This window comes from Leiobunum rupestre, chromosome 5, assembly GCF_980474605.1.
Source record: "Leiobunum rupestre chromosome 5, qqLeiRupe1.1.hap1, whole genome shotgun sequence".
NCBI classification, from domain to species: Eukaryota; Metazoa; Arthropoda; class Arachnida; order Opiliones; family Sclerosomatidae; genus Leiobunum; species Leiobunum rupestre.
The window spans coordinates 66,175,463-66,192,478 of record NC_143388.1 but is presented as its reverse complement, the minus strand read 5'-3'; the positions used below and the strand labels follow the sequence as shown (position 1 = coordinate 66,192,478).

The 17,016-nt window shown below is 32.9% G+C and overlaps 1 protein-coding gene across 1 annotated transcript in view; it reads right to left on the bottom strand.

The window, feature by feature from the left end:
* Positions 1 to 17,016, bottom strand: part of LOC149945634 (ATP-binding cassette sub-family C member 3-like) — a 105,447-nt gene that overhangs the window by 84,063 nt on the left and 4,368 nt on the right. The window contains exons 2-8 of the mRNA XM_090176644.1: positions 15,174 to 15,267; positions 14,923 to 15,107; positions 11,573 to 11,749; positions 10,910 to 11,077; positions 8,551 to 8,765; positions 4,267 to 4,363; positions 2,945 to 3,448 (exon numbers count right to left, since the gene is read on the bottom strand). Of these exons, the coding sequence (XP_090032770.1) occupies positions 2,945 to 3,448; positions 4,267 to 4,363; positions 8,551 to 8,765; positions 10,910 to 11,077; positions 11,573 to 11,749; positions 14,923 to 15,107; positions 15,174 to 15,267 (1,440 nt within the window). The remainder of the gene's footprint in view (positions 1 to 2,944; positions 3,449 to 4,266; positions 4,364 to 8,550; positions 8,766 to 10,909; positions 11,078 to 11,572; positions 11,750 to 14,922; positions 15,108 to 15,173; positions 15,268 to 17,016) is intronic.

The following is a 17,016-nucleotide window of genomic DNA, read 5'->3' as shown; positions in this document are numbered from 1 at the left end:
CCGTTTTCATAAAGGAACAAGCATCGTGGTCACTACTTACTCCGCTACCATGTATTTTATTTAAATCGTTTAAAGTCATGGTGTTCGTTTCCAAAAAATGAAGTAAGTTATTTTAATAATAAGTCGGCCTTCGGTTGGGTGCCGACATTTGTGTCCCGCACGTTTGCAACTGTGGTAGCCGTATGGACTCCTTGGGCACCCACGGTTTGAGTTGCAAACGAAGCTCTGGTCGGCTGTCGCGCCACGGCGCCGTCAATGACCTACTTAAACGCGCCCTCATTTCTGCCGGTGTTCCGGCCATTCTTGAACCCTCCGGCCTGTCGCGGGACGATGGGAAACGAACCGATGGCATGACATTGGTCCCATGGTCCGGTGGAAAATCCCTGGTCTGGGACTTTACGTGCACCGACCCTCTAGCCCCGTCCTATTTGGCGTCTTCCTCTTCAGCCCCCCTCTGGGCGGCAACCCAGGCCGAATTACGGAAGAACTCCAAATACGCGGGCTTGGAAAATCGGTTCATCTTTACTGCTGTCGCGGTTGAAACCCTGGGCTCCTTCGGGCGGGATGGTCTGGCCTTGATCCATTCGATAGGCCGTCGGATCAAGGAGGTCACAGGCGAGCATCGGTCGGTGACTTTCCTCTTGCAACGGATCGCCATCGCGGTGCAGAGAGGCAATGCGGCCTCAGTACTAAACACTTTCCCTCCGGGCGCCTTCCTAGGTGATTGTTTGTACTCCCTGCCCTAAGTGTTCGTGTGGGTGTTTTTTTTTATTATTATTATTTTTGTACCGTATAATTTAAAGTATTAAAGTTATTTTAATTAGTAATTTAATAATAAGCTTTTAAAATATTACATGGAATTGGCATACGTTAAATTATTAGACGTAAGAATCTATGTTGAAAATAATAACTTAGGAAAACCAAACCAAGGCTTAGGCTTAGCAACTTCTTTCAAATTCATTAATATACAAAACTAATATAGGCTAAATATAAACTTATTTTAGTTATTATATTATTATTATAATATTAAATTTGAAAGGGAGATTTGGCCTCCTTTTCAATTGAAAGAGCTTTAAAGTCTACATTTTCCTCCAGAGCCTTTAGCAATAAATGTAACATTATTTTGGTAGTTGAACTATAATATCTGACCCATTGACACTATCTTTTAATATATACTAGGTTTTTTTCTATGATTTTTTATTTGAAAAGTTGGGTTTGGCCTCCTTTTCAATTGAAAGAGCGAATCAACATGAATCTACATTTCTGAAATAAATTTACATTTATTTTAACTTATTCTAATTTTAGTATTTTTTGTTATATTGTGTGTCAATGACTCTATTATTTTTATTTGTACTAGATAAAACTTTTCATAACCATGGCTGTGAAAAGTTGCACTATGCAACGTATCGTAATTATTTAGAATCCTTGAAAGGTCAGGATTTTTAGACTTATATCCTATGAAAATATTACTAATGTCTTAATTAATATATAATTAATTCGACTTTTATTTTTTTTTTAGATCAAATTCCAGAATCCTTTTAAAAAGTTGTGATATTGATTACTGATTCAAATATGAAAATGGAAATTTCTAAAGGTGTACATTTCAGGGTTTTCCTGATTTAACAATCAGTTCCTTAGATGATTTAGTAGTTGTTGAAAAACTACTGAGGGCCAGGAAACCAAGAAAACCATCGTAATTCTTACTTGGTTAAGATATCTTTATTTGGAGGAAAAACTTGGTCGAAGAGTGGTGTTGAAAAAGGTGTTAACGTACCACGTTATCTTTCAATTTAATTTTATTGGCGCGAGTGACATATTCATTTAATGAATTTCGTATTAAGAAGACCGTAAATGGTAATTAAATTTAAGTTACGAAGTAATAAGATTATAAGTAAAGGTAATAAAATAATTGTTTGCAGTTGCTGTCCAAAAGAAATTCCACTCTACAACTGAAGAGGAAATTGACCAGAATGGGGAAAAATAAATGTTAAAACAGTTATAGAGCGGCAAAATAAAAATGCAAGTTATGAATCATCGTCTGATTAAAACTATTTACATTTGTTAAATTTTGTTCCTAAACCCCTCAAAATGACGATGTTTTGAAAGTTCAATAAATTTTTTAGCAATATTGTTTTAAATATTAACATTAAGCTTAATGCAAATTAGAAATTAAGTTGATGGAAAGTACACGAAATTATGTAGGGAAAGTGTGCGTAACACGGCTGGGAAGTATTTGATAAGGTAGTTAGAAAAATGCTGGTAATGTAACTAATTTTTAGCTGGGGATGAAGCGGTAAAATGCTGGTTTACTGATTTTCTAAAGCTGGATAAGTACATATGAGGTGCTGCTAAAATGTTCTGATTCTGGGTAAGTTCATAGAAAAGTTATGGGAATCTGGCTAAAATACTGCTGGAAAAGTGGCTTGTAAGGTGATGGGATGATAGCAAAAATATTTTAAGAGCTATTTCTTTAGAAATATTTAAAGAATATATTCGTAGGGAAATCCAATATTACACGTAAGGAAATATCGTAAGAATATTTCCTTAAGAAAATCTCAAGGAATTGGTTGGGAAAAAGGTGCCAAATATACCAAGGATTCCCAAGATATGGCCCTAAGGATTTCTTACGGATTTTCCCATCACTTTTTCTTAACCAGTCTTAAGAATATTTTTATAAGGGCGCACAGTGAATTATTTTTGGTTCCAAAGTGTCTAGTGTGAACATGGCTTTTGTCTAAAATGCTTAGCAAAGGTCAGAAAATACTAGACTCGTTAAACCACACCTTTAAAACGTTGAGGGGGGAATTTTTGGTATTTAGATTTACGTTATTGTGTAGAATCTACTCATTTAAAAGTCCGACGTAAACATTTCTGTTAAAATAACAATTATACCGGAAATAATTCTTTAAATTATGTTTCAGTGATACAATGCTAAAAACCTTACCTTTAAAATAATGGCCAGAATACACAAAACGAAAACAAATAGCCAATTTTCGTGAATCATAATAGTACTTCCCACCGCAGAAATTATTACAGTCATTCCAAAAGTATAAATCAGCATTGCTTTAGTTGAAAGAAACGTCTCCAATTCTTGTACGTCTCTTGAAAATCGATTAAGAATTCTCGCGGAAGGAGTGCAATCGAAAAACGACATTGGAGAGAAGATCACGCTGTGCAGCATCTTCGAATGCATATTTATCACCGCCTTCAGCAAATGAACATAAAACAGAACCGCCCCCAAGAATAATGATGCAGTTTGACCAATCACCAACAAAGCGGCGACAACAATGTTGTACTTTTCTTCGTCCCGTGAATCGTCACACCAGCGAGTCACCCAATAACTTAAAAATACTAAAAGACCAACGTGACAAATAAAAAACATCGTCGATATTGCCAGCCAAATCCATCCAATTTCTCTTGCTAGCGTTATATAAACCTTCCATGTTACCTAAAAAATAAAAAAATAAACATTTGGTTGTTTTTCTTACGTATTTTTGTTTACACTTTGGGTAGGATGTTAGTTTTTCAAAAGTCAAAAATACAATAAAGATAAAAAAACTGTCTTCGATAGAGGTACCCAGTATTAATTATTTTAATGTAGAGTCCGAATTTCCTCGCCGGACAGCGACTCGATTCATCAAACACTCAGAAAATCGCGATTATCCGGTTACCTCTCGAGTCCTACGACGTTTGGCATGCACCAAAGTCAAACCATCGCGCCCGACGTAACCAGAGCTTTCAATGGATCCGCCTTTGATACGTTTCTGTAACACTTTTATTTTCGAATGCTATCGCAAGCAACTGAGAACTGAGATAGAATTTGAGATTAAGGGAGTAAATTGTTAGCCAAGTCAGGCACACTAGAGAATGATGACCAAAATCAGGAAGAGCGTATTATCAAATTATCGGAGGCCATCTTCACAGCACAACACTGGAGTGCTACGCTATAAGGTATGGGCAAACCGTTGTTAACAGAAACTAGACGTAGTGGGCTGTAATATTATAGAAGTTCTCGGACTCAGCGAATCATTTTGGAAGCAAAATAAAGCTATCGAAAGTCAAAATTTCAGCCAGAGATTCCAACAGTAGACCGGTTTCGCCCATATAGGGCACTCTGATTGTTTATTACGCTAAGGCTAGTTGTGTCAACACGAAGATATTTTTTTTAAATTAGGTATGATATAACGTAACAATGAAAACATTTCATATTTATATTCAGTTTCATTGGTTCGATTCGTATTTTTCGGTTCCTTCATTATAACTTACATCTCCAGAGACAACGTGTTCATCAATCACAAGATTTTTATTTCCTTCTTCGCATATCTTGTTATCGCTGTTTCTTCTCAAGTTAGTCATAGAAGATCTACAACGTAAAACGTTTTTTTTTTTCAATATATAAATTTTGCACAAAGTAACGCAGCAGTATAATACATTTGAAAATAATGGTGAAAAAATACTATCGAAAAACATTAAATATTAAAATTTCATTCATTGACTAGTAACAGGGGCGTACCGAAGAGAGTTCGTTTAGGGGGTGGGGGAAGTAAGTGAAATTTGCCTAGTAAAAAACCAAGTTTGTCAAGTTGTCTAAGTTTGGATTGTTACGGTAGATTTCAATTTAAAAGTTTTATTAAAATTATTATATATTATATTTCGTGCAATAATTTTCCAAAAAGGTCTACTTAAAAATCCCATCAAACCCGCTTACTATTTTATCGTCGTGTATCCCGCTGTAGTAAAAAATAGATAAATTTCATCCTGACGAATACTAGTTGTTGCTTAACTGAACTGCTTTGAATAACTGGAATTAATCATACCCAAATACAACATAATCAATTCAAACACTTATTACTGAAATTTATCTTAACCTTTGAGGAAACTGAGGTACACTTAAAGGAAAAAATGGCAATTTCTAAAAAAGCGTCAGCCATAAAGACTGAACTAAAGTTACAAGTCACTGTTACCGACTTAGAAATAAGGGCTTGCTCATAGCGAGAAGTGGCCACATAGAAATAATGTAAATTGTTTATACCTAGTAACCAACTAAATGAAGTTATTTACCTATTGCAGTCATCCAGTGATGAAATGTAAAGTAGGCTATAGCCTGTTAGGCCTACCTTTGGTATTATACTTTATATAATATCGATAACAACTTCGTGTTTTAGTACTGTCTTTTTGCAGATAGAGCTCATTACTCACAGACCAACGCAACTCTAGGAATATTGGCTTGTAAAATTTTCACTTTCCTAAAGAATATCACTATAATATTCACATCTCCTATAGAAATTAAAACTAGGTATTTTTATAAATTTTATACAGATTGCCAAATTTAACGTATAAAATTAACACTGAAATAATAACGAACAACTGATATTATCTATCACGCGTCTGTCTGCCTTTGAATTTTATAAGGTGCTGATGGAAAGATGACTATTTAAAAAGCTTTTATCACAAGGCTGAACTAAAGTTGCGACACACTAGCTGCCTAGCATAGAAATCAGGTCATTTAAGTTATACATAGGTTGAAGCAACTACATAGAAATCTCAAACATAGTTAATGACTTTAGGGAAGAAAATTGCGGGGAAATTCTAAATTATTTGTTGCAAGATCGTTTACAATCGATTTAGAATTTTTTTAATTAACAATTATGTTTCATAATTTTCATTTTGCCAAGTCCACCTCGATTTGCCAAATCTACAAAGCTTGGGGGGGGGGGGCCTCTCCCCGGTCCACCCCAAAGGTACGTCCCTGACTAGTAAAGGCGTGTTAAGAAACTGAAGCCATCATCTATAGCAAAACATATGTCAATCGCTTATCCTTCCAGCCGTACACTTTAAATACTATATTTGGCCTTTTCTCGGTACATCGTTAGTCAAAAACCTGGGATAAATTTATGAAATTCAACCATGGTCTAGATCGCTAATATCCATATGGAGAAATTAAGGGTCCGTTCCAGAGATGAAAAACTACCGCAAATTTACGAAAAAGGTGGCGCGTCTAGTAGAAAAACGAGACTTTTTCAAAAACGCGTTTCAGATACTATGCATTGATTATGAAAAAAGGGATATTTGGCACTACCAATCAAACATTTACCTGTAACCGTGTTTATTGAGCTAGAAAAGGGATTGGCCAAGGGCACCCCATAGACCATGGATATTTATAATGCTTAGGGATTTCTGAATTTCTTTTGAAGGACTAGACATACCGCTGGTATATGTTCGTATTTTTCAGGGTTTTTCATTATTCGTTGATAAAGGCGAGATCACTTAAATAAAATTTTTCAATTTCCTTTTCAGCCGGAACAAGAGAGTTGTTTATGGCCACCAGAATGTTATTGGTTTTGTCCAAATGACACGAAAATGCGAGAGAAAATTGCACATTTTGAGCTACCATTTCGTTTAGAATCATTTCCTAAAGTCCATTCAATCATTCTTGATTATTTATTACAGACAGGGCAACGTGGTCTAATGTTTCGGCACTGCTAGTAGCAAAAGGTACGGATAACACAGGTTATGTATGATGTTTATTGTGGCTTCTATTATCACCTTTAACAAGTATACCAAATAATTACTTTTATGAAAATTAATGTCAATCTGTTTTTCTGGGAATGTAAGAAAAGAGAAACGTTAACAATACCACTTTTGAATTTTTCTTCTAGCGTAAGCCTCTGCGGATGTGGAAGTGGGTTTTCAGCCCTTGCGTCTATTTAAAAATATAACTGAGCTATATCTGCTAGCAAGTAATATATCTCACCTGAGGGTTTCCAAATATACCCATTTCATTGACAATATCTTGCATTCCCAAACTTTGTTTTTTACCATTGTGTTTTCATCAATATGTGAAGGTTAATTATATTTCAATTAAATAATGATACAATCTACTTTTTAGATATCTTAGCACGTCTCTTTGAAGCCAAATTAAAAGGAGCACTATCACCCACGCTCGGTGGAGTACTCATAGGAGTATTGTAAAACACCCGGCACTTGGCATACCAATGAAAACACCACTTGTTTTGGTTGGTGGTCGCTTTTCTGATCCTTATGATATCTTGGACCTTTTTCTATGCTTTTTAGTCAGACCACTGTGTTGTAAATGGTGGGCTATTTCTTTTTGTCCCCACACTAACAGCTGACACTTTGTTCGATTTTTCTACGTTTTCGTTACTTCCGTAGGCTTTCACCCATAACTCTGTTGACCAAAACCATTCTAGCTTCAAGCCCAGCAACAATTGCTTTCATTTCCCTTTTGTTCAACCTTGGTGGAACTTCTTGGCTTTTCACATTTTTAAACCAATTTCGCGTTTATGAATATTAAATGTAAAAAATAAATAAAAACAAATGTAAAGTAGGAAGTTGAAAGTGGAAAATTACCGCTGTTTACAAGAAATTAATACCAGACAACGATAAGGCTTAACTGAGCGACTGAAGTGACCCGTTTTCAGCCGATATTTTCCGACGGGGGTGGAGCTTATTAAAAAAAGGCAAAAATACGAGAGAGCGAATTAACTTATTCTGGAAAAGGTATCTCTGAAACACGTTTAAAATACGAGAGTTCCGGTCTCTTTGATTTGGTCTCGTAACTTTCTAACTTACGATACTTTTGAAAATGTATCGGAAACGGGCCCTTAATTCCGACCTAATTTTCCTATGCGACGTTTGTATTTGCTGTGTTAACAACTCTAAAATAACAATTATTAAATAATCAGCTAGGCTAATATCCAAGGCCCCATTCGAGGCCCAAGATAACAGATACTTCGCTCCCAACCTGCCCGTGGCTAAAGCCAATGGCATTAATAGGATAACGACAGCAGTATAACCTGGCCAAAGGGTTAATATTTTAAAATAATTTTTATTAACATTTTTAAAACAAATATTTTCTCAACTATATTAAGATTAAAAATTAGTTAATGACTTTTATTACCAATAACTTTAAAATCTGCGTGAAAAACACAATTGATCAGAAATTAACTTCACAAAATTATACCTTCTTCAGCGTTGCAAGATAAAACATAAATTAAAATCAGATAGTTTTATCCTTATGGCGAAATATTAAATATCGTTTGGTTTTTAGTATAATTTAAAAACAGTTTTAATATGATAAAAAAGTTGATGCACACATAGCCCTGCAGTGACATTTTGGACTATAATTCTATCATCGTGGACCCTACTAACTAAACTATTCAATGGGGTCTGGGATTTTTAATCTTTCTCCAAACACACGGCCCTGGATGCACACATCTATACAATACTTTATCTAACAATATAATGCGACATGTTGAAAGATTTCCTGGCGTGATAGTTCCAATAAAATGTAAATAATTTTGATAATTGCAAATGACTCAAAATTAATAGAAATCTTAAACTCTTTTCGATACTGTAAGATAAAATACAAGATAAATACGTAACGACCAGTCTTACACTTATGGTGTAAAAATGTAAATGGCTCTAGTTCAAATAACAATTTTTTCGATTTTAAGAAAGTAGACAGATAAAAAACGTAAAATTAGAGTATTATGTGTTTATTTACAAATGCATTACAAAATTTCTTACCTTTCAGGGCATCGTTTGGCCGAAGGATATGTAGTATTTTCAAAATTTGTTTCATCCACTAAATTATTATGAATCGAGAATTTTTTTTTAAACGGACCATTTGTTGCGAGAAGTTCATCGAAAGAACCTTTCTCGATGATCTTTCCGTTTTTCATGAAGAAAATCTCATCCACATCTGATAAGAACCCAATATTGTGCGTCACGAGAATTCGAGTCTTAATTTTGATAAAAGGAATAACATAATTTAAAACACTTGGAAACGAGGTAATATGAGAAAATATCGGAAAGATCAGTCAATACACCTGGCGAAATCAAATTATTAATTTAAAATTTTACTAGCTACTTGTGCAAATACAATTATTAAAATAGGAAGAAAAAACAACGATTTTTAAAAGTACACAATAATGTTTATTTCAAATATTTGACCCGACTAGTTTCGGTCGTGTTAGTGCACCGTCATCAGAGGTATGACCCGTTTACATTAGTACCGTTTAATTTATAACCTATTTTTTTGATTTTTTAGGATCAAATTATTCAAGTATTAACTCTGGTACTATCTTATATCAATCGTGCTTATTCGATTTTCGACGTGAAATTTCACGTTACAGATATCAAATATCTTGCTGCCTTTCTTTGGTGACAGCAGTCACAGTTAATTTCTGATATATAAATATGTAACGTAATAAAGGAATTCCAACAACAACCAGAAACAAACCTACGAACTATAAGTCTACCTCCAGAAACTACACGTTCTAACCAAGATAACATTTAATAATGATAATCAGCTAGGCTAATACCCAAGGCACCACCTTAGGCCTAAGTCATCGAGCGACTTCTAAAGCCATTAGTTCAGGTGGCCGGGTTACAAAGCGTAGGAAATAGGGTGGAGGCTAGCCCTTCATGCCACGCGAGCCAACAGCTCCCTACACTAACTATTACCGTTAACCTCAGCAAGTTTTTATGGTCAAGATATTTTACTATCTATTAAAATAAATAATAGTTGCAATTGGTTTCATCGATCTATCTATTATAGTTTTCTAGCAGAATTTAAAAGAGGGCAAATATTTTACCTGTCGAAGACTTTTTAAACAGAATGTACGTCTTACCAGTTAAATCGGCAGTTTCTTTTAAGATAGTTACCACGCTTTCTTGGGGGTAACTTTGTCTTAATGAGCTATAGACTTTTAAAATTATGTTTTTCTCTTTACTTGTTAACAATAAACCTTTATCATGCTTTTCATAGTAACCTCTTGGGCTATTTAAAATATTTGGAGCTTCCATTATCGAACCTTCTTTAGCAAAATAATTCGGCTTTATTCAGTAATTAAACTCATGTCTACATTAAATAAAAAAATAGATTCCAATTTCGGTTCCTAGATGGCTCAAAAATACGATGAAAATCACGAAATTTGAAATTGGCCGTAAAGTGGTCAAATTCCAATTTCACGCGGTCGACTGGCCGGAAATGTTCGGAGGTATCTTTGCGCCGACTGTACTATATATTTTGCCTTTCTTAGCCTGCAACTGACTATAGCTTTAAACGCTATCGAAATCTAGTAGTTTTTTTTTACCGTACTAAAGATTCATAGTGTTTCCCCTAAGGTAAATAATGGTTTTATGAAACGTTTCCACATAAAATAATAATTCCGAAGAAGTATTGATAACTGTTTCTTTTTATCACTAGACTAAATAGACTTACAAGGAGACTACCCGAGGTGGTTATCACCGATTTTATTGAAACTAGGGGGTTAGGTAGACCTTATGGTAGTATTAAAATTGCCAAAGGGAAAAGTTGCAATGGGCTTTAGTTTTCCCATGGCAACCAAAAATGTTTTTGATCTCTCAAAACAAAAAATCTCCATTTAAAAAAGCATGGGATTTTCTCAGTTAAAAAATTTGAAAAAAATTTATTTTCAAAACATACCCAAAAAGATTAATTTGACCTATTTTGGGTAAAATTGATCAATGATTTTGGCTAAAATTGATAAATTTTGGTTAAATTTTAACAAAATTTGGGTAACCTAGAAAATCCCATGCTTTTTTAAATGGAGAGTTCAAAAACATTTTGGGTTGCCATAGGAAAACTAAAGCCCATTGCAACTTTTCCCTTTGCGAATTTTCAAACTACCATAAGGTCTACCTAACCCCCGAGTTTTAACAAAATCGAAGATAACCACCTCGGGTAGTCTCCTTGTTAGTGTAAGTTAATAACTTAGATAAATTTTGTTATTAGGTTTATTCGCCGACGGAACTTCGACCTGACTATGTTGCGGTAATTTGCACTTCTCTTGAGTTTAAAATATTACGCTACATTTCTCTGCAGTACAAATTATTTTTAATTTAAAATGTAATTTCGTACTTTATCTTTGAGCATTCCCTGAGGCCCAATGATGTTTTCGAAAATGTGTTTCCCAACATGAGAGTCAACAGCGCCAAGAGGATCGTCCAGCAAGTAAACATCGGCGTTCGAGTACACTGCTCTGGCCAGGCTCACGCGTTGCTTTTGGCCTCCGCTCAAGTTAATTCCCTGAAACAAAATATCATGGCTTGAATTTCTATCAAAATATATCAAAATCATCTCATTTTTCATATCTCTATGAAAACTAAAATGAACGTGTCTTTTGCTTGTCAGATGAAGTTCGATTGTGATCAAAAGGAACCCTAGTAAAAATTTAGCCAGAACATTAGGTATAGCTCGTTATCGATATCAAAGCAAGTCGTATGTAAAGTTCCTGCTTGAAAGAGTTCGGACTCTCAATTTCAAAGACTTCTGGCTTTTCGAAAATTTTGTTTATAGGTTGAAGAAATAAAATTGTTTCTAAAATTTGATTACTATTTTAAAATATTTAGTAGATTACTAATATTATCATTATAATTATTTGGGTAATTTTTAAGTATTTTATGAATTTTCAAATAATTTAAATTGATCAAACTATTTCCAAATTAGACAATTTTCAAATTATAATCTTAACGTCCATGCACCTTTACAAATACCTACATATTAATATTATTATATTAATACCTTTTCTCCAATTTCCGTTTCCTCGTTCGCCGGTAAAATTTTGAAATCCTGTGCGAGAGCGCAACTGTCTACCACATTTTGATAACGGAATTGATCAAATGTTTCATCCATAATTATGTTCTTCTTTGCCGATGCATTAAGAATCCAAGGCAATTGCGGAACATAAGCAATTGAACCCTTTAATAACATTGAAATAATAATTAGAGCTTTAATGTTGGCAATTGTAATGTTTTTTCAGATACAGTTACAATCCTGGAACGCGGTCCAGTTAAAACAATACCTACCAAATAAATCTATTCAAATGAATAAAAAATTACTTAAATAAATCTTAGCAGATCTAAACTGAGTAAGATAAGGCTTAGTGCTTTTTAATTAAAAATCTCATATATGCAAATTTAACGAAGTTTTTTATTCACAAAATTTTTTAACAACGCATATAGAATTGCTATCTAATTTTATTTCTATTAAATAAATCTATTAATAAGGATGAAAATTCCTTAGGTAAATAAATCTATTAATAGGGATATAAAATGTCTTAATAAAATAAAAATATTCATAAAGATAAAAAATACCCTAGTAAAATAAATCTATTCAAAGAGATAAAAAATACCCTAGTAAAATAAATCTATTCAAAGAGATAAAAAATGCCTTAAAAATAATTATATTCATAGAGATTAAAATTCCACAGTAAAATAAATCTAATCATAAAGATAAAAATGTCTTTATAAAATAAATTTATTCGTAGGGATAAGAAATGCCTTAATAAAATAAATCTATTCATAGAGATAAAAATGCCCTAGTGAAATAAATCTAATCATAGAGATACATAATGCCCTAGTAAAATAAATCTAATCGTTTAGATAAAATATGCCCTAGTAAAATATATCTATTCCTAGAGATAAAAATGCCCTAGTAAAATAAATCTTATCATTTAGCTAAAAATGCCCTAGTAGTATAAATTTATTCATAGAGATTAAAATGCCCTAGTAGTATAACACTATTCTTAGAGATAATAAAATGCTTTAATAAAATAAATCAATTCATTGGGATAAAAATTCCTGAAAAAAATCTATTCATAGAGATAAAAATGCCCTAGTAAAATAAATCTAATCATAGGGATAAAAAATGAATTAGTAAAATAAATCTATGCATAAAGATTAAAAATGCCTAAGTAAAATAAATCTATTCATAGGGATACAAATGTCTTAATAAATCTATTCTTAGGGAAAAAAATGCTTTATAAAATTCTTCTTTTCTTTCCACCTTAAAATGGATATTTTGTAAATTTTACGATTTTAGAATATTAGTGAGAGCGCATGGTTACAAAAAAACACCTGAATTGTTCGGAATTGGTATACAGCTCTGAAAATTTATATACATTAGCCTTGAACTATACTCTCGTCTACCTAATTTTTATTTTCCAAAAATACCTACTGCAAAAAGTTTATCAGCAAAAACCCACTTGTTGCCGAGGGCGTGCGCAACTTCGTTTGATTTTCTTTTTAAAACTTTTCATTCTTAAACTCTACGAATAAAAAATGGTAATTCGCGTTTAGCTCGGGTGGTAAAGGTGGTAAAGTTATGAATTTTTTAAGGTGATACGTGTCATAGTTCTACTTAAAACCTGATATGGAACCACATCGGGATATTTGTTTTACTTGACTTTTTTTTACGATTTAAACTTTTTCTCTTTAGGGAAAAATGGTAAATCACGTTTAGCTCGGGTGGTAAATGTGGTAAAGTTATGAATTTTTTTAATGTGATACGTGTCATAGTACTACTTAAAACCTGATATGAAACCACATCGAGATATTTTTTTACTTTTTACGATTTAAACTTTTTCTCTATAGGGAAAAATCGGTTTTAGGGGTCAAAATTTCTCTAGATGTGTGAAATTTCCCTCAATATGGCATAACTGGAAAGAAATTGTGATAGTTCGGAACATTTCACATTATATGTCTTACCCGTGGAATATGCTGCAAAAGAATTATTTCAATATTTTCATATTTCTGTTTTATAATTATAAATTTATAAAAATTGTAATTTGTTTATTTAAAAAAATATTGCATTAAGAATGTAATATTTGAATTTGAAGATTTTTTTATTTATTGGGTAGACGTAATACTCAAATATAAAAAAGGTAGAAATTCAAGTAAAAAGTAAAGTAAAAAAGTATCTTGATGTGGTTCCATATCAGGTTTTAAGTAGTACTATGACACGTATCTCCATAAGACAATTCACAACTTTATCACCTTTACCACCCGAGCTACACGTGATTTACGATTTTTCCCTATAGAGAAAAAGGTAAAATCGTAAAAAACGTCAAGTAAAAAAATATCTCGATGTGCTTCCATATTAGCTTTTAAGAAGTTCTATGACACGTATCACAATTAAAAAATTCATGACTTTGCCACCTTTGCCACTCGAGCTACACGCGATTTACGATTTTTCCCTATATAGAAAAAGGTAAAATCGTAAAAAACGTCAAGCAAAAAGATATCTCGATGTGGTTCCATATCAGGTTTTAAGTAGTACTATGACATCTATCACCTTAAAAAATTCATAACTTTACCAACGTTACCACCCGAGCAACACGTTATTTACCATTTTTATTCGTAAAGTTGCAGCGATGCGGTGCAACTTAGAGTATTTAATTATAAAAACACTTTTAAAAGAAGATGCGCGCGTCCTCGTCAACAAGCGAGTTTTTTGCTTATAAACCTTTTTCCAGTGGGTTTTTGGGAAAATAAAAATTAGATAGTCGAGGGTACAGTAAAAGGCACGAGTATACCAATTTTCAGGGCTGTATACCAATTCCGAATAATTTATCACCATGCGCTTTCACTATATGAGACCAACCAATACTTTTTTCGGTGAATTATTTACTAGTAATGACAAATCCTGTGAAGTAATAGGTATACTAACTGTTTTACTACTCGAGTTAATTTTCACCGGATACCAAAATTAGGGAGATGCATAGAAACAGCTTTTCCTATTAACCGCGGTTACCATGTTTAAAATTTCGGAATTGGTAGTGTATTAACGGGAACGAAGCCGTTTATAAAATTTATTCCGCCCATCTCGATAACAGTACCTCATGGGTACCTGGGGAATAAAACTTGATTTGGTCCACTCAATTTACAATTTAAAAAAGCGCTTTTAAAGAAAAGGCCGTTAGCATAAATATATTTCACATCAATCAAAATTACACTCTAGAAAGTGCCATACAAATAACTTTAATTCCCGGCCCACTTTCTAGCCCCGTTGAACAAGGAAAGCACTAATTTACTAAGCATTTAATGGTGAATTTAATTCTACAGAGTTCGTCTGTGGCAACTCTATTTAGTTACCTGAACTGTTACTGTTCCTTCATGTTTTTCCATATTTCCCAAAACTGCACTTAGCAAAGATGACTTTCCGCAGCCTACTTCTCCAATAACTACCACCAATTTTCCTTTTGACACTACAAAATTGATGTTTTCAATGGTCGGAAATTTTTTTTCCCATGAAAAAGATGCACCGGACAAAGATATTGCTGAAATAAACGCGAAATATTTTTATATTTTCGACAAAATTTTCTTTAAAATGCTTTAAAAATAACCTTCGGCAATCGGATTTTCCTTATTAGAGTGGACGTAGTTTTCCGTTTCTGCAGATTTCAAAATATCATTTATTCTATCGAAAGACACCTTTGCCTGTAAAATATTTATACAATTTTATCAGTACATCTTTTTATTCTGAAAAACTATTAAATCAAGTATTCTGGTTCTTTTTCAATTGTTTATTCTTAAGATAATCCTATGAATTGTGAATTTCGGAAGAATCTTTTGGTATTTCGTGGTTTTGAAAAAATTTCTTTATTCAGTGGATTTTATATTTTATATCTTATTAATAAAAACGTTCGAGAATAAATTCAAAATAACCCTATTCTACATAACATAAAGTCATAAAAACAAACAAATTCGTACCACCTAAACCACTTTTTTTTTCAAAGTGACGACCACTAAATTATCATCATGTTTGTTTTTGGGAATTAACAAAACATTATTGAAACGAAGCCAAACGCTCGAAGGTTTCATAATTGATTAAAAAAAATAAACCAACATAATTTTATCAACAATAAATATCTTTAGTAGTGAACAATGAAAATATTTTTGTTCTTTATTTCTTAGTTAAAGAATTAGTGAACCAAAATTAACAGTATTCCTCTTTTGCCATCTAAATCAGAAAAATGGTTTTCGAAAAATAGGCCGGGGAGATGCATTTGGGACACTCTGTATTACATTCTATCAGGACACGCGAGTTTCTAAATCTGAATGTCGGTTAATTAAGTAGGGTTCGTTACATTTAATTATTTGGAATAAATTTTAAAATAATCTTTTAGTCTTAAGCAAGTTTATATTAGTCTATAGTCGGTCTTTTAAGATATTATTATTTATAGGAAATCAGCGAACTTTTCTTTGGGGAAAATTAGTACAGTCAAAAGCAGGAAAGTTGATAATTGGGCCGCTGAAAAATTTAGACTTTTCACTTTTTATGAAGCATTTTTCATACGTAAGATTAAGTACTACGGAAACTAACAACCTTAATTACTACCGTCTACTTCAACAAGAAACGTTAAAGAATTGCACTACTTAACGAAGGTTAGTTAAAAGTAGATAAAAAGCTTTTACTATATATTGTCATAATGTATAATTTTTGTCATGAAGGATTTAAACTCGCGCCTGTGCAGTTCGTTAACAGCTCCGCCTAAAAATGCAAAAATAAGATTTTGTTCGATTCCACTTCGTTTTTCGCACTTTACAGAAGGAGTAAACCTTAAATAGTTATGGGTAACTTTTGTGGAAATTTCTTAATTTATACTTAATTACATATTTGTAGATCAAAATTATAATAACTGTTATTCATTTAGTTGTAATCCATTATAAAACTTTAAGCATCTGCTTTCTACACATTTAAAGCTTTTTCGAAAACTTTTTATATATTGTACACAGCTTACTGGAGGTTAATTGGTTAAATTTAAATTAAGAGTTAATATAGGGTGAATTTCGTAGGTTTGAGACTGCCTCTTCACGGAGTCAAATGCAATTTAATCTCTGATCTTTCCGCGATATTCGTAACCAACTGATTTTTTGTATACAGGGTGGTTCGATTTCCAATGAACAGGCTTTTTTATCGGAAACTATTTGAGCTGATGAGTGAGACCTGCATTTTGACCACTAGTTAGATGTGTCTAGGATTAGTTTTTATATTTCAATGACTGTGATGTGGCTATTAAATGTTAAATAATGAAGAGCTTCCGAAGAACCACTAAGATGTTTCAAAGGTGATAAATCTTTAGGGTTGGTTTAAAGTAAGACTTTTACTAAAATTGTCATAGGAAATAAATTCTAGACCACAAATAGTTTTTGGAAGTTCCATTCATTGTATTACCTAGTCATCAC